General features: G+C 39.5%; 1 protein-coding gene across 1 annotated transcript in view; it reads left to right on the top strand.

Moving 5' to 3' along the window:
- Positions 1–18,695, top strand: part of vcpip1 (valosin containing protein (p97)/p47 complex interacting protein 1) — a 37,180-nt gene that overhangs the window by 9,592 nt on the left and 8,893 nt on the right. The window contains exons 2-3 of the mRNA XM_072254414.1: positions 5,802–5,888; positions 13,242–14,207. Coding sequence (XP_072110515.1) covers positions 5,802–5,888; positions 13,242–14,176 — 1,022 coding nt within the window. The 3' untranslated portion in view covers positions 14,177–14,207. The remainder of the gene's footprint in view (positions 1–5,801; positions 5,889–13,241; positions 14,208–18,695) is intronic.

The following is an 18,695-nucleotide window of genomic DNA, read 5'->3' on the forward strand; positions in this document are numbered from 1 at the left end:
TTATCAGTTTGTTCTGTTTTGATGGGAATTTATGAAGCTATCTTAAGAGTTTACAAATGATGTGCATACTTGTTTAATAGAAAGATTAATTTGTTTGCATAATATATTACAATGGAAATTCACAACACTAACTATGCCTTTGAGGTTTTGAGTTTGAATTGGTGACCTTATTATGTGGCATGTAGAACTCAATGTGCTATTTCAGCTGGACCCAGCTGGGTTCTGTTGGAATATTCCTAACAATCATTCTGGGCTAGGATTTTGCAGCAGTAAAACATGAAGTACCAGGATTTCTGAGCACAAGCTTTGTCAAGTTTTTGGACTTCAGTATAAATTTAGAAGTTTGGTCTGAAAAGGAATGCAAATTATGAAAAGACAGTTATTGATACACAACTTAGAATATCACAGCAGGGTTGCAGTTTACTGGATGTCTATGAACTTCCTGTAAACTGTAGAACAGGACTTGAATACCTAAAAACATGAGATTAGATTCAACTTTATTGTCATTGGCTTTGTATCTGTACTTGGCACAATGAAATGCAGTTAGCATCTAACCAGAAATGCAAAGAATAGTGTTATTTACAAAATAACTGCGAATAAAAAGTAAGTGCCACAGCACACAAATATAAAAGTACTGAGATAGTACAATATGGGTGCAATACTGCTTAGCGCTGTGATGTGAGGTTCAGCAGGGTCACAGCCTCAGGGAAGAAGCTCTTCCTGTGCCTGCTGGTGCGGGAGCGGAGGCTCCTGTAGCACCTACTGGATGGGAGGAGAGTAAGAAGTCCATGGTTAGGGTGAGATGCATCCTTGATAATGCTTTTTTCCCTGCCCAGGCAGTGTTTATGTTAGATGTTCTCAGTGGTGGGCAATTGGGTGCTGATAATCTGCTGGGCAGTTTTCACCACACGCTGGAGTGCTTTGCGGTCCGATACGGGACAATTGCCATACCACACTGAGATGCAGTTGGTGAGTATGCTCTCAATCGTACAGCGGTAAAAGTCTTTCAGTATCCTGGGACAGGGGTGAGCTTTCCTGATGCTCCACAGGAAATAAAGGCGTTGTTGTGCCTTTTGATCAGGATGGAGTAGTTCAGGGACCAGGTGAGATCCTCGGAAATGTGGACACCAAGGAAATTGAAGCTTGATACACATTCCACTACAGCTCCGTTGATGTAGATGGGGACGTGAGTGTGGCTTCTAGCATGCCTGAAGTCCACAATGATCTCCTTGGTTTTCTGTGTGTTAAGGGCCAGTTTGTTGTTGGCACACCACGCAGCCAGGTGCTGGACCTCATCCCTGTAGGTCGTCTCGTCATCCCCTCTGATAGGTGAAAAGAGAGTACAGAAGAGGGCTCAGCACACAGCCTTGAGGCACGCTGGTGTTCAGGGTGAGAGTGGAGGAGGAGAGTTTGTCTAACTTAACTGATTGGGGTCTGTTAGTCAGAAAGTCCAAGGTCCGATTGCAGAGGGATGAGCTGATACCAAACTGGCGAAGTTTGGCGATCAGCTTGGAGGGGATCACAGTATTGAATGCCGAACTAAAGTCAATGAATAGCATTCTGACGTAAGAGTTGGGGCTATCCAGGTGGGTCAGGGCAGAGTGAAGTGCTGTGGAGATGGCGTCCTCTGTTGACCTGTTGGTACGATAGGCAAATTGATGGGGGTCCAAGGTAGTGGGCAGACAGGATTTCAGATGTGATAGAACCAGTCTCTCAAAGCACTTTGCAATGATGGAGGTGAGTGCAACTGGGCGGAAGTCATTCATACCCGTGGCAGTGGAATGCTTCGGCACTGGCACGATGGTGGCGATCTTGAAGCTTGTGGGGACAACTGCCTGGGCCAGGGACAGATCAAAAATGGCTGTGAAGACCCTGGCCATCTGCCCTGCACAGACTCTGAGCACACAGCCAGGTATTCCATCCAGACCAGCTGCCTTCCGTACATTCACCCTGCTTAGGGTGGTGCAAACATTGGAGGTGGAAAGTGAGAGAGGCAATTCACCAGGTGGGAGATCCGCTTTGAGGGTGACCACCTTGTTCTCTTGGTCAAAGCGAGCGTAGAAGTAATTGAGCTCATCAGGGAGGGAAGCAGAGCTGGAAGGGGGCACAGTACTAGGTTGTTTGAAGTCTGTAATGACCTGTATGCCATGCCACTTGCGCTGGGGGTCCGAGGAGTTGAAATGTTCCTCAGTTCTCTGTTTGTATATGTGTTTAGTCTGAGAGATTCCCCTCCTCAGGTTGGCCCTGGCTGAGCTGTAAGCCTCCCGGTCTGCAGACCTGAAGGCTGAATCTCTGGCTTTGAGCAGGAAGCGAACCTCTCTATTTATCCATGGTTTCTGATTGGGAAAAACTTTTAGTTGTTGTCACTCTATCTACATTGTTGATGTGCTCAAGGACAGAGTTGGTATATAAGTCAATATTAATCTGAGAGTCTGTGGTGGCATGGGCAGCAAACGTGCTCCAGTCTGTGTGCTGGAATTGGTGCTGAAGAGCAGGGTCAGCACCCTCCGGCCAGACCTTAATATTCTTCATTGTGGGTTTCAAACGTTTAATGACCGGGCTATACTTGGCAAGCAAAAACAATAAAAGATGGTCGGACTGTCCCAGGTGGGGGAGGGTAGTGGCTTTGTAAGCATCAGCCACATTTGTGTAGACATGACCTAAGGTTTTATTTCCCCTTGGGTGTATGATACGTTTTGGTAAAATCTTGGAAGCACGGTACGTAGGTTACAATGACTAAAGTCCCCAGCGACAATAAAGGCTCCGTCTGGATGCAATGTCTGCAGCTTGCTAATAGTGACACTGAGGTCTGTCATGGCTACTTTAGCATTAGCATCCGGCGGTACATAAACTGCAACAGCAATGATGCATGTAAACTCTCGTGTTTGATAAAAAGGTCTGCACTTAATAAGCAGGTATTCCAGATCAGCAGAGCAATAAGTGTCAGCAATGGTAGAGTTAGTACACCATGATCGATTCACGTAGATGCATAAACCACCTCCCCTACTTTTACCTGTCGCTGTTGCAGTTCTGTCAGCCCTGAAGACCGTGCGCCCTTCCAGTTCCACCAGGTTGTTTGGGACATCACTGTTTAGCCAAGTCTCTGTAAAAACACATGACATTGCAATTCATAAGCCTTCTTTGTGTGAGGGTTCAAGTCAGTTCGTCCAGCTTGTTCGTCAGAGACTGAACCTTGGCAAGGAAGATGCTAGGTAGCGCTGGTCTGTGTGGATTTAGCCTTAGCCTAGCACACAAACCTCTACGCTTCCCCCGTCTTTGTTTACGGTCTTGACGCTGGCGCCGGGCCCTTCTGGTCGGAGCGAGTTGAATGCGAGTCCGTGGTCCTTACTAACTCTGGAGGTAGTTGGTCGAAGTTGAATGGATAATCCAAAACTTGTGTTGGTACATCGATAGTTAATGTCTAAAAGTGACTGTTTGCTGTAAGTGTAGTTCGCGTAGCCGAATCGAGCAAACATGCAGGAAACAAGCAGATAAATTAACAGTATTTTTCGAAATCTGGTAGGACACTGAGCCTTGTGATACACACATGCCACCATCTCCTGTAATTCATGTGGATGGCAAATAAAGGTGTTAAGTTATCTTAAAACATACACAGATGCAGTACAGAAATGTGGTCTTCATCCCAATAAGACCATGTTAACCATCCAATTTTAACTCAAATCCTCCATTAATTCCATTTTATGATGCCCACATTGATTTCACCTTCTCCCAGATTCTACCACTCACCTACACACTACAGTAAATTTGCAGTGTCTAATTAACGTATAAACCCCAAAACGTTAGGATCTTTGAAGAAACCACAATACTCAGAAAACCTATGCCAGAAAACATGCAGGTTCCATACAGTCAGCAGACAGGGTCAGGATTATTGATGCTGTGAGACAGCAGGTCTACATGCTGAACCATTGTGCTTCCCTTCTGGGTGAATAGGAAGTGGAAACCTATTTGCATTAGGTTGCCATTGGGGACAGTAATATATCTTTGCTCCTTGTGGCATCCATCAAGGATTTAGACAGAGGAGCCATGATTGAGAGATTTCAAGCGACATAAAAATTGGCAGTGTGATTGGGAATGAGTAGGAAAAGCCAGGACTCTGGGAAATTATTGTTTTTGACAAGTTGGGTGTGTAGAAAAGCAGGAAAGTAAAATTTAAACCAAAGAAATTTGACGTGAAAATCATTTGCAATCCAAGAAGATAAAGATGGTTTAAAAACTAATCCCTGAAAGTTGCATGATTGATTAAGTAGCTGCATGGGTACTTTACAGCCAAGCAATAGAATGTAATTTAATAGAGGTTATGCTAGAATTGTTCGAAATGTTAATTAAATTTAAAGCTAGAGTTCTGCTTACTTTTGAGTTCAGCACATTACCAGAGTAGTGTGATAGTAATTAGAGAATCTACAGAAGAAATTTACAAAGATGTTAGGGTTGGAGTTTGGGGGGAAAATTGGCTGCACTGTGGTTCTTTTCATTAAAGAAAGGCTGAGGAGATACTTAACTGAGGTGTACAATATTATGAGAGGTCCAGACTAAGTGAGTACATACTACTTCAGGCTGGCTAATTTTGACTTGTTAAGGGATAGAAAGATTAGAGAGAGTTTGAGGATAATTGTTTTCTCTGAAGACCATGGTGGAGGCAGAAATATTTGGTTAGTAATACTTTTAATCTAACTTGTCCTGTGACGCTATGAACTGAGAGCTAAGAAGTAAGAGTAGCCTGACTAGCTCACTATTGAATTTGTAGATGTGGTTACCCAAGTGGTCTTTCCCAGTCAATAAGTTTGTGATTCTATTTATTTTTGGGGGGGGGGGAACGACATCAATTGTAGAATATAATCCAAAATTTAGCATTTCACCACTAATTTGTGCTTTTATTTTGCAATGTTGAAAATAGTTCTACAATGGATCAGATTTTGTGTTCTCCCCATAACTGTATTGGTTACTCCCAGGTGCTCTGGTTTCCTCCCATATTTTGAAGATGTACGGTGGGAGCTAATGAATTGTGGACCAGAAGCCATGTGGATTTCAAATAAATTTTTGCTGATGTAGTTTAACATTAAAAAGTGACACATTTCACAATGTGTTTTGATGTGTATGTGACAAACTTAATATAATTTTTTACAACTTTTACCCCTAAACCTTTTTTCACCAAGTGGCTTTGATTATAACGTGGTATACGCATTGTGATTTGCATTTCCCATTTTATTTTTGAAATAGATTTCAACAAATTGCACATGAAGCGTAACGAAAATCTCTGGGGAAAATAAATATAACTATTCACACGTATTTCCTTTAGTCTATTTCATGAATATTTTTGTTGAGGCTTAAGGATGGTTTATGAATCTAACCTAATTAGGACTGTACAATGAATCAAAATTTAAAAACTATTTAAATGACTTTTAAAATAAAGAAAACAAATTGGTTTTAGATGAAACGTAAACATGAGGGATTCTGCAGATGCTGGAAATTCAAGCAATACACATCAAAGTTGCTGGTGAACGCAGCAGGCCAGGCAGCATCTCTAGGAAGAGGTACAGTCGACGTTTCGGGCCGAGACCCTTCGTCAGGACTAACTGAAGGAAGAATTAGTAAGAGATTGCCTGGCCTGCTGTGTTCACCAGCAGCTATGATGTGTGTTGCTAGGTTTCAGATGAAATGTGGACTCTTCCATTCATCATAATATTCTAATCTCTTATCTAATAGTGATGGTGTAGTAGGTACTTTAATGGTAAATTGATGAGCTGCTTGGAGCTATAACTTTTTTGTGTTGCAATGTTTAGGAGAAGATATTTGGTCATATGCAAAGAAGCTACCACACTTATTTGAAGAAGGTGGTGTGTTCTATAATGCAATGAAGAAGGATGTAGGTAAGTTCAATCGCATTATAATTTTCATCAGTGCAGCTTTCGTCACTTTATAGATCCTTAGTTAATAGGGAAGTATTTAAGTGCAACCTGTTATAGATAAGTCTGAACAGGAATCTGCAGGGAAATGTCTGCATTATCAATTGAATGTTTAATGTGTGCTGTTGCTTTTTTTTTAAAAAAAAAAACAACCACCCCATCACAAGGCAGATAGCTTTTTATTGGATTGATGACAATCTTATAGAAACTTCTTGAAAATCTTACAGAAGCTTCCAGAAATGGGGAAAATAAATACTTTTATGAAATTCTTCCAGGATCTTAATTTTCTTATAAAATAGGCCGCTCTGAGCTGGATACAAATGACTTGTGCTGTTTTGTGTTAACCTCATTCTCTATTTTTGTGTCATATGAAGATGCTGAAACTGTGTCAGGTTTCAAATGTTAACTTCTAGAAATCATCACTGTTGACATCAGTCCAATCTTAAAAATGGCTGTTCATCATAAAAAGGGCAAATATACACAATATCCACTGTATTTCCATTATCAGTATAGTTATCTTCCCACTCAATTCTGCCAGTCTGGCATAGTTTACTTCAATGAACCTCTGCCAATCGTTCCTTATTTAATATCCTGTTCACACATCACTGTTCCTTCTACACTGGTGTCAACATCTGTTGAAACTCTCTTGTCTTCAAGGTAAACTTAGGAGACTGAGGGGTGTAAAATCCTGAAGGATACAGATAGGGTGAAGGCACATAATTTTTTTCCCCAGGAAAGGGAAACTTAAAACAGTAGATGACATGGGTTTAAGATGAAAGATTTAAAGGCGAAATGAGCAGACACTACTTAGTGCAGAAGGTGGTGCCTATGTGGAATAAGCTGCCAGAGGAAGTGGTTGAGCCAGGCACAATAATAACATCTAAAGGCTTCAGAGGGACTTGAACCAAAATCAGGCAAATGGGATTAGCTTGATGGACACCATGATTGGTATGGATGAGTTGGGCTGAAGGGCCTGTTTTTGTGCTGTATTATTCTGATTCTATGATGTCTTTCCAGTGCTCATTCATTTTCTGTAGAGTAGCTTCTGGATACTTACTAAATGTATCCTAAACATTTCAAATGTTTGGAATCTTTGGTACCTTCTCAAAGTACCATTTAGATTGTATATTTGGCTTTAATTTTATTAGTTTACTTTTAGTGTATCTGATTTTTCTCCACTTCATAGTACAGCAGCTTTTGTTACTTTTTTTTATTTGGGTTCAAGACTTTATTTTTCAACTGCTGTTTGTATTTCTTTTCCCTTAATTTTCTTCTTAACTATATATGCTGTTCTTTTACACTATCAGAAAAATATTGAACATTTGAAACTACGAAGCATTATAATTTATGCCTGTTTTTAAAAAAAAGTCTTGACTCCCATATATTTTCATAAATTAGTTATTAGTGCAAAAGGTGCCAATGTTAACCAATTTTATTTATTTAATGGTTGTTTTACCTAAGTATGACTCTGAACCTTTGTGCTCAAGGGCTGCTTTAATCTGGAAAATCTTTTGAAAATGAATAGAGTTTTCGTTTTCATAGTGATGCTTTCAATATTTAAAAATTTTATTTGATATACTTTGAAGTCACCATTTTATGTGGAAATTGGAAGCAATTGTGAAGCCTAAACATTTTCTCATAGAGAGATACCAAGATTGAGTGATCAATCAAGAAAGATTGCGAATAAGAAATAAATCAATGAAATAAGTAACTATTGGAACAAAAAGTTATTTCTTCCCCTTAGTAGCTGAAAAGATTAATATATTTAATATCATTTATTCATGAGCCATTGAAAGTTTATGTATTTGATATCAATTTTCATGATTAAACTGAGTACTTTTGTACAAGAAATTATGATACCTCAAAGGATTCAAAGTACAATATTATCAAATAATGTATAAGTTATACATACTTGAGATTCATGTGCTTCCAGGTGGTCACAAAGCAAGAAACACGAAAGAACCCATTTAAAAAAAAAAGACTGGCACCCAATGTGCAGAGAAAGGCGGTGGGGAGGGGAATAAAAATCATGTAAACAATAAAAGCAAGCAACAGCATTCTGAGCCACATTTAGTCCATAAATTCAGAGCAGCCAGACTAGGCCCATAACCTCTGTCAGTTCATCACCCAGCAGGCATTTATCTCAAATTTCCAAACTACCATTTCTTCAGAAATGTACTTGTCTGTTTCAGAACCGTGCAGCTCAGGAACAGGTCCTTCGGCTAACAATGTCTTTGTAGAGCATGATGCCAGACTAAGCCAAAACTCTTCTGTCTGCACACGATTCTGCATATTCATGGTCTCTACTGTATAAAAGCCTTTGAAATGCCACCATCGTATCTATTTCCATCACTACCTCTGGCAACCTATTCCAGGCACCTACCTGTGTCTGTGTAATAAGGAAAAAACACACTTGCTTTACAGATCTCCTTTAAACTTTTCCCCTCTCACTTTAAGTGCATACCTTCTGGTATTTGCATAACAATCTAGATAATGAATTTGAGAACATTTTCCATTAACTTTTAAATAAAGCTTATTATTTTAAAGTTTGGCAAGTTTTGAGGAAAGAAGTGCCATTTTACAGCAAACACAAATATAGATGGCCATTACAAAGATTACTTTGTCACTCTGCATAGTTTTAAGGTGAGCGGGAGATGGAGTTGAATTATTGAAGATATTTTATTTTTTTAAATTACGTTTCAAAGCCTTTATTGCAAGCAAATTGTTTTATCTGGAGTACCTTGTGTAAAGGATCTGGTTATTGCAGCTGCACTTCGGAGCCGTGGTAGCGTAGCTATTACAGCTCGGGGTTTTCCTGTGATTAGGCTAGCGTTAAATAGACGGGCTGCTGGGTGGTGTGGCTGGTTGGGCTGGAAGGGCCTGTTCCGAGCTGTCTCTAAATAATTTTTCATTTTTAAATCTTTTTATTAATTATTATTGAAAATTGACAACAAAATATATTAAAATGATCAAGTCATTATATCAATATGTGTAATAGGAGTCAAACTATTAACCAAGCTAAACAGTGTATCAATAATAATAATTTAAAAAAAACACAATGTTAAAGCTTTTTTTGAGAAAAGAAAGAAGGGGGGGAAAAAAAGAACCCCTACTAACTAAAACAAAAAAACCCAGCTAACAAACAAAAAAAAACGAGAGGAAAAAAAACCCCATTTGGAGCACAAACCCGGAGCTATACGCCATACAAGCGTCTATAAAAAGAAGACATCAATCCGCCAACCAAATCCATTTACTTCTCTAAATAAAATATGCCATGAGATAAACTGCTTTTGGAGGATTATGTAGTTTTCATTGCCACACTGTAGCAATGATAAGAATGCAGAAGAATATTGACTGGAATGGAGGGTTTGACTTGCAAGGAGGGATTTGATAAGCTAGTTTTGTTCTCACTGGAGCATCAGAGGCTAAGGGGTTACTTTAAAAAGGTTTATGAGATTGTTTTTCTTTTTCCCATGGTAGGGCAGTCTGAAACTCGAGAGGGAGAAATTCAGTGAAACCTCAGAGGTTTTCTACACAATCTGTCAGAGGAAGTGATAGATGTGGAAATTTGAAAAGGCACTTGGATAGTTAGGGATAAGGGATACAGGCAACCGGGATTGATGTAGTTAGGCATCACAGTTAGCATGGGCAGGTCGGACCAAAGGGCCTTTTTCTGTACTGTACACCTGATGAAGACGATATTGGTGATGTCCCCCTCTGACCTTCAAATTTTTTTACTTTATTCTTATGCTTTTCCAACCCCTTCTGTTGTTTTCCTCGACTCCCTGTTCTCCCAGCCCCATTTGTTTTCAGCCTGCTCTATTTTCTCTCCTTCCTCCTCCATGTGTTGCTATGGCTTATACCTTTCATTTTGTTCAGTCCACTGTTGTTTATCCCTTTCTTCTTCTTGCAGTTCTCCTCCCAATTGATAGACATTAGCATCCTTTCTTTACTGCCACAGCTTGTTATTTTCCCTGGATTTCAATTCTTCCTTTTGGAGAAAAGAGTTGAAGCTTTCCCGGGGGAGGGGGGGGGGTGGAAATACAGTATTCTTTTCTTGCAAATGTATGGTAAATGTTGCTATTGTTGTTAGAATGCATTACAACAATTTGTGTCAAATTCTTCTGTGGTTGGATTTTCAAAATTCACTAAATGGTTAAAACACTGTAACTTTCCCTAAGCCATCTTGAACCAAAGTTCAAAACTACAATAATCACACACTCAAAGTGCCTAATAACTTGTAAAGAACTCTTGGACTTGCTGGATTGTTTAAAATTGCAATGAGTTCACAATAGCATTTTCAGAGACCTTGTACTGATTTTAAAAGAGAATTTCTAATATGCAAATATAAATGCTGTGGAAACTAAGTAATATAAAATTGGAAGGTTAGATTTGAACAGCATCAAATGTCATTGTATGAATCGAAGAACCTGAAACTTGACAATAAATGTAGAAATAACAATGACCACAACCCCCACTCCAGTCTTCACCATAGCCTTGGACAGGGATAGGAGCAGACACCATGGAAAGTATTTAATTGGGGGAGGGGGAATTATGATGCTATTAGGCAGGAACTGGTGACAGTAATTAATGGATGTATAGTACTCTGGGAAATACACAATGGAAATATGGACATTGTTCAGGGAGCAGTTGCATGGGGTTCTGGATATACTTGCCCCGTTGAGGCAGGGAAATGTGGAGCATCTTGTCAAGACGAAGAAGGAATCTTTCTTAAGCTTAGGAAGCAAGGATCAGACAGGCTCTAAAGAGTTGTTTGGTAGCCAGGAAGGAATTGAAGAATGGATGTAAAAGAGCTAGAAGGGGCATGAGAAGGCCTTGGCGAGTAAGATTAAAGTTAAACCCCGGGGGGGGGGGGGTATATGAAGATTAGGAGAATGACTAGTGTAAGGATGGGACCAATTAGGGATAGAAGATGAAACATGCTTAGTGTCAGAGGAGATAATGGAGGTCCATAGTGAATATTTTGCTTCAGTATTCACCAGTGAGAAGAACCTTGACATTTGTGAGGACAGCATGAAACGGGTTAATGTGCCAGAACGTATCAATGTTAAGAAAGAGGATGTATTGGAGTTTTTGAAAAACATTAAGACAGGTAAGTCCCTGAAGCTGAACAGGATATACTTGTGCTTACTATGGGAAGCAAGTAAAGAGATTGCTGCCCCTATGGCAGCAATGTTTGTATACTCACAGGCCACAGGAGTTGTACCAGATGGTTGGAAGTCACTGACAGGATGTAGACCTGGGTTGAGAGGTAACAAATGGAGTTCAAGCTAGAGAACTGTGAAGTCCTTCACTTTGGAAGGTGGAATTTAAAGGAAGAATTTGGGTTAAGGGCAGGAGTTTTGTCAGTGTGGAGGAGCAGAGGGATCTTGGGGCCCACGTCTGTAGATCCCTCAAAATTGCCGTGGAAGTTGATAGGGTAGTTAAGAAGATATATGGTGCATTGGCCTTAATTGGTTGGAGAACTAAGTTCAAAGCTATGAGGTAATGTTGCAGCTCTAGAAAACCCTGGTTAGATCACACTTGGAATATTGTGTTCAGTTCATTATGGTAAGGATGTAGAAGCTTTAGAGAAAGTGCAGAGGAGAATTAGAGAGCATCTTGTGAGGATAGGTTGAGCGAGCTGAGGCTTTCCTCTTTGGAATGAAGGAGGATGAGATGAGACTTGATAGAGATGTACAAGATAAGAGGAATAGATTGAGTGGATAACAGACTTTTCAAAAGGCAGAAATGGTTAATATTAGTGGAAATAATTTTAAGGAGGTTGAAGAAAATTATTGGGAGATGTCAGGAAGGTTTTTTTGAGTGGTGAGTTTGTGAAATGCCCTGCTGGGGTGATGGCTGAGACAAAAACATTAGGAACAATTAGGGAGCTCTTAAATAGGCACATGGCTGATAGAAAAATATAGATAACTATGTAGGAGGGAAGGGTTAGATTGATCTTGGAGTGGGTTAGAAGATTAGCACAACATCTTGAGCTATGCTGTAGTGTTTTGTGTTTTAGGAGCAGAAGTCTGGGGATGGGCGTTGATGATAAATTGTTTCCTAAAATTTTTGTATGTATTAGAATTGTGGTTGAAGAAGGCATGGACAGGGATAAGAAACTGGTTTGTAGCAGAAAAATGAAAAGCTTGGGTGATGGAGAGTAGTGGGATTATCTTTGCATTTCAGTATACTGGATGAGTTTGCAGTTTCTACACAACAGAGGTAAGCCTGATAATGTTTTATGGGGTGCATATAATTCAATGAACAGAGCAAACACAAAAGGAGAAATAATGTACAAGATCATGAAAAGGCAATGTAACTTCATTGGATGTGTGATTAGGAAAGAGGAGTTAGAATGCACAGTAATTATGGGAAAGATTGAAGGGAAGAAAGCAAGAGGAAGACAAAAGACAAATGATGATGGAGACAACAGCCAGAGAACTGGAAATGAATACCAATGAATTGATCCACTTGACCCGAAGCAGGAGTGTGTGGGCCATGGCAGTCAAAGCTCAAACTGGGCATGGCACCTGATGATGATGATATAATTCAAAACCATTTGTTTGCTGTGAACTTGTGAAAGCAAAGCCAGGGTGTAAGAGTTTAATATCCCAGTTAATTCTGATTAACGAAGTAGCAGGCTGAGGGTAGCAGACACCAACAGAATCAACAAACTCATCCGTAAGGCCAGTGATGTTGTGGGGATGGAACTGGACTCTCTCACGGTGGGGTCTGAAAAGAGGATACTGTCTAAGTTGCATGCCATCTTGGTCAATGTCTCCCATCCACTACATAATATACTGGGTGGGCACAGGAGTACATTCAGCCAGAGACTCATTCCACTGAGATGCAACACAGAGCGTCATAGGAAGTCATTCCTGCCTGTGGCCATCAAACTTTACAACTGCTCCCTTGGCGGGTCAGACACTCTGAGCCAATAGGCTGGTCCTGGACTTATTTCATAATTTACTGGCATAATTTACATATTACTATTTAACTATTTATTGTTCTATTACTATTTATTATCTGTAACGAAAACCAATTTCCCCTGGGATCAATAAAGTATGACTATGACTAGTACTTGAGGGCAATTCAGAGTTACCATTAACGCAGCACATTGCATATAAATTGACTGCTTAATCTGTCATATGTCATTTGGAAACTTATGAGAATTTAATATTACTAAAGAAATTCTACTTTTTCAAAGTGACAGTGCAATTGTTTTGAAATGGAGATTATAATACTTTTTAAAAAAAAAAAAATGGCAACAGATTCTAATACATTATTTTTGCTATTTATTCTTCTACTTAGGTTTGGCTGATGGCAAGCACTTCACACTTCCACACCTTCCTGGTAAAACATTTGTTTACAATGGGGCAGACAACAGACTGGAGTTGTGCATTGATCCAGCAGGGCACATTCCCATTGGCCCTGACATTGACAATATGATCAAAGAGGCCTTAAGTCAGTTACGGTCTGAGGGAGGACCAAGAAGTAGAGAAGGAAGTCCTTCCTCACATGGTGGGATGAAACTTGGAAGTGGAGGTGTTGTGCGAAAAAAATCTGAACAAATGCCAAATGTCACTGCTTTCCAGGGGAAGGGCCATTCCCTAGGTACTGCTTCCAGCAGCCAGCAGTTGGAGCAGAGACAAAGCAGGGAAATGCAGATGCCTAGAAAACAGACAGGCAGTTCCTCAGCAACAGATCTTGATTGTGCTACGAGCAAGTCTAGTCCCAAGCAAGGGGCTTCTCCACCCAAATCCAGTGGTGGAGATGGTCACCTAATACGAATGGCACCTGGGTTTGTAACAATGCGAGATGGTAGGCAACTGGACCCCAATTTAGTTGAAGCACAGCGGAAGAAGTTGCAGGAGATGGTATCTTCTATTCAAGCCTCCATGGATAAACACTTGCGGGACCAGAGTGCCGAAGAATCAATTCCTAGTGATATTCATGAATCAAAGTCGCATTCTACGACTACTCCTGTCCCATCAATAACAAGAACTGAAAGTCTTCAAATGGATACCCCAGAGCAACCATCCATCACTCCACCACCAGGTGACAATGAGAATTTAGGTATGGAAACAACAGCAACAACAACGACAACAACAACAAGTGTGGAACTCTTATCCTATTCATCCATACCATCATGTAAGGTTCATGATGCAGCCCTTTTGAATGAAGACCTTGAAGAAATGGATAGTCAGGAAATAGAGGGAACAGTAGAGCCAATGGATCATTCATGATTTCATATGAAAATGGATATTATAAAACTTGGTGAGTCTCAAAGTATCCAAAATATTTTAAATCGCGTACAACTACAGAAACCTTAATGTGCCAGAATACAAGGAATAAAAGTAATGAATGTTTTTGGAGCAACTATTTGATCATTGGTTCCATTTACAAATTTATTCTGTAAACTGAGAAAAATTAAAAGAAAAGGAGAATTAAGATACTGATGCAGTATAGCTGGTTATTTTATGATTAATAGTTATCAGCCAGTTTTCCTTGATCTTGATTGATCATGACATTTTAAGCTTGACTTGCTTATAATACAGAAGGTTAAGGTATTAGACCAGGTTGTACTGTGTAATTCTTCTGCCATTTCAACCATGTGTCCCTGCCCTAATGAAATAAAAACATTATATAAAATAATTCTTGTCAATAATGTATGTTTGCCTGATTCTCCCTTTATGAAATCTAAGATGATAAGACTTGCTGCTGCCTTCTGGTTCCAGCGACCTGGGTTCAATCCTGGGTTTTTACGTTCTCCTGCTATTGCCTGGGTTCTTTCCAGCCCTCTTCCTCCCTTGTCCCACCCCATTCCAGTCCCCATCTTAAAAACACTGGTTGGTAGATTAACTGGCCGCTCTAAATTGTGTCTTGTGTGTGGTAGACTCTGGGGTAAGCTGTTGGGAATGTAGGAATTTAAATGTGATACTTGATGGGTGGAGAGGACTCAGTGGGCCAAGGGCCCTGTTTCTGTGCTGTACGTATGTTTCTATCGTGTTAAGGTAGTCTAGACTTGGTTATTGCTCTTACTACTTTTGTGAAAGCAGCAAGAGTTGGAAGCACACTATGGGTCATGTGGCACCTGGGGAAAAGAGAAATACTTCAGATTTCAAGTCCAAGATCTTTCATTGGAACTGAGAAAGAGAAAACAAATTGGTTTACTGTTTCAAAGGGGTTGGGAGTCTTGGAATGGACAGAACAAAGGAAGTATCCTTGACAGGGTGAGGATAGATGTTGAAGGCACATTTAGAAGCTCATTTCATTCTGGTGTGTTGGCAGAGTTGTGGGATTTTCATAGCAGGCCATCTTACGAGTGAAAAATTGAGGCAAATCATGGATCTCTGTTTTGTTCTGCTTATCAGACTAGTCATCCACCAGACTTAACAGAGCACATTAACTGGAATTGGTAAGTCTAGCAATGAGACTGGAAGTCTTAAATTTGCCCAGACAGAAGATGAAGTTGTGTTGGAAATTGTGAAGCGATTCATTGAATGTGGCTCCCTAGTATGCTCTTCCATCTCCACCACACAATTGTCATCTTGTGGCATTCTTCCACAACTGTAACTGTACAGAATGCACCATCTGTCTTTTCACCTCTTCCCTTTCCACCATCCAGAGACTGAAACAGTGTTGAAATGCTCAATGAGAACTATGGATTTATTTTTACCAAGAAAGATGTCAGAATATCTCTGAAAAACAGGTGCTGGAGATGGAGACGTATGACTACAGATGAAACATAGAGCAAAGGAACAACACAGTTTCATTTTGTCTTTGAATAGTGGAGATGATGGGGGAGATGGCAGTTAACATGCAAGAATATTAGAAAGGAATGTAGCTTGTAGTTGGAATCATAGTCGAACAGCATTGAAACAGGCTCTTTGGACAACAGGTCCAAGCTGATTGTCTTCCATAGAACCATAGTTTCGGTTTTTAGTTAGCAGGGTTTTTTTTCTTAGTTAGTAGGGGGTTCTTTCTTTCTTCTTTTCTTTCAAAAAAAATTATTAACACTTGATTTTTTTTCTTATTATTATTGATATATTGCTTAGCTTTGTTAATCAGTCATTTGCTAATTTAATTCATTGTACATATTGATTGTATGTATGTATTTTTTATCTTTAATAATAAATTTTAAATGAAATGAATCATAGAACACTACAGCACAGAAAACAGGCCATTCAGCCCTTCTAGTCTGGCCAAAACTTTATTCTGCTAGTCCTATTGACCTGCACCCAGTCCATAACCCTCCAAACCTCTCCCATCCGTGTATCTATCCAATTTATTCTTAAAACTTAAGAGTGAGCCTGCATTTACCACGTCAGACGGCAGCTCATTGCACACTCCCACCACCCTCTGAGTGAAGAAGTTCCCCCAAACCTTTCTCCTTTCACCCTAAAGCCATGTCCTCTTGTATTTATATCTCCTAATCTAAGTGGAAAGAGCCTACTCGCATTTACTCTGTCTATACCCTTCATAATTTTGTAAACCTCAATCAAATCCCCCCTCATTCTTCTACGCTCCAAGGAATAAAGTCCTAACCTGTTCAATCTTTCCTTGTAACTCAATTCCTGAAGACCCGGCAACATCCTAGTAAATCTTCTCTGCACTCTTTCAATCTTGCTGAAATCTTTCCTGTAGTTAGGTGACCAGAACTGCACACAATACTCCAAATTTGGCCTCACCAATGTCGTGTACAACCTCCCCATAACATCCCAACTCCTATACTTTGATTTATGAATGCCAGGATGCCAAAAGCCGCCTTTACAACCCTGTCTACCTGTGATGCTACTTTCAAGGAATTATGTATTTGAACTCCCAGATCTTTGTTCCTCCGCACTCCTCAGTGCCCTACCATTTACTGTGTATGTCCTACCTTGATTTGTCCTTCCAAAATGCAACACCTCACACTTGTCTGCATTAAATTCCATCTGCCATTTTGTGGCCCATTTTTCCAGTTGGTCCAGATCCCTCTGCAAGCTTTGAAAACCTTCCTCGCTGTCCACAACGCCTCCAATCTTAGTGTCATCAGCAAACTTGCTGATCCAATTTACCATATCATCATCTAGATCATTGATATGACAACAAACAACAATGGTCCCCGCACAGATCCCTGAGGCACACCACTAGTCACAGGCCTCCAGTCTGAGAAACAATCATCCACTACCACTCTCTGTCTTTCCCACACAGCTAATTTCGAATCCAGTTTACAACCTCTCCATAGATACCTAGTGTCTGAACCTTCTTTTTAAATCTTTTTATTAATTTTCAAAATTATAAACAAAATAGCAATGTTGATACAAAGAGATTGGAATCTTATTATTAATAAACATATACAAAAAAGATTTCAAATAGCATAGGTATAATAGACTTCCAAACTCATGATGAAATTACTCATAAAGAAGAAAAAGAAATAAAAAGAAAAAAATATATACAAAGAACCCCCCCCCAAAAAAAAAAGAACTAAATACTAAACCCAAAGAAAACAAATGGAACAAAACAGGGCTAGACCAATATCTTAAATCGAACTTGTTCAGTAATGTTGCCAACTCCACTCCTCTATTCATATATTTTAAGTTAATAAAGAAGATACGGAAAGATCAAATTACATCATGTGAAAATGTTGCATAAAAGGTTTCCAAGTTTCTTCAAATCTAACCGAAGGATCAAAAATATCACTTCTAATTTTTTTCTAAATTTAAACTTAATATAGTTTGGGAAAACCATTGGAATGTAGTAGGAGGATTGGTCTCCTTCCAGTTCAATAAAATAGATCTTCTGGCCATTAAAGTAACAAAAGCTATCATCCGACAGGCTGAAGAAGACAAAGATCTATGTTCTACCATTGGTAATCCAAAAATTGCCGTAATAGGATGGGGTTTTAAATCAAAGCATAGAACTGTTGAGATAATATCAAAAATATCTTTCCAATATTTTTCCAAGAGAGGGCAGGACCAAAACATGTGAGTTAAAGAAGCCACCTTAGAGTGATATCTGTCACAAATAGGGTTTATATGGGAATAAAAACGGGCTAATTTATCTTTAGACATATGGGCTCTGTGCACTACTTTAAATTGTATTAATGTATGTTTAGCACATATAGAGGAAGTACTGACTAATTGAAAAATTTTATCCCATTTCTCCATAGGTAGACAAAGTTGAAGTTCCCTTTCCCATTCATTTTAAATTTTATCAGATATACCTGGCTGTAATTTCATAATTATATCATAGATAAATGCTATTAATCCCTTCTGGAGAGGATTTAAACCTAAAATTTTATCAGTGATATCAGTAGGGTAGGAAGTCGGAAAGGTAGGCAACGTAGTATTTTAAAAAAAAACAAACAAACAAACAAACAAACTTCCAATAATTTACCTACTACTGATGTCAGGCTCACCAGCCTGTAATTACCTGGTTTACTTTTGGAGCCTTTTTAAAATAATGGAACAACATGAGCTACCCTCCAATCCTCCGGCACCACACCCGTGGCTAAGGACATTTTAAATATTTCTGCCAGGGCCCTGCAATTTCTACACTAGTTTCTCTCAAAGTCCAAGGAAATATCATGTGAGGCCCGGGGGATTTATCTACCTTTATTCCCAGAGAGCTACTCCTGTCTTTCTGAGTTTGGCCCATAGCCCTCTAAATCTCTCCTATAGATTTTTGTAGATTTTTATAGACTTGTATAGATTTTTGTTTTGTGTTACTAATGTGCCAAATGCACATTATTCAATGTAAATAAGTTACTGGCTCCAGAGA

The sequence above is a fragment of the Mobula birostris genome, chromosome 1 (genome assembly GCF_030028105.1).
Source record: "Mobula birostris isolate sMobBir1 chromosome 1, sMobBir1.hap1, whole genome shotgun sequence".
Lineage (NCBI taxonomy): Eukaryota > Metazoa > Chordata > Chondrichthyes > Myliobatiformes > Myliobatidae > Mobula > Mobula birostris.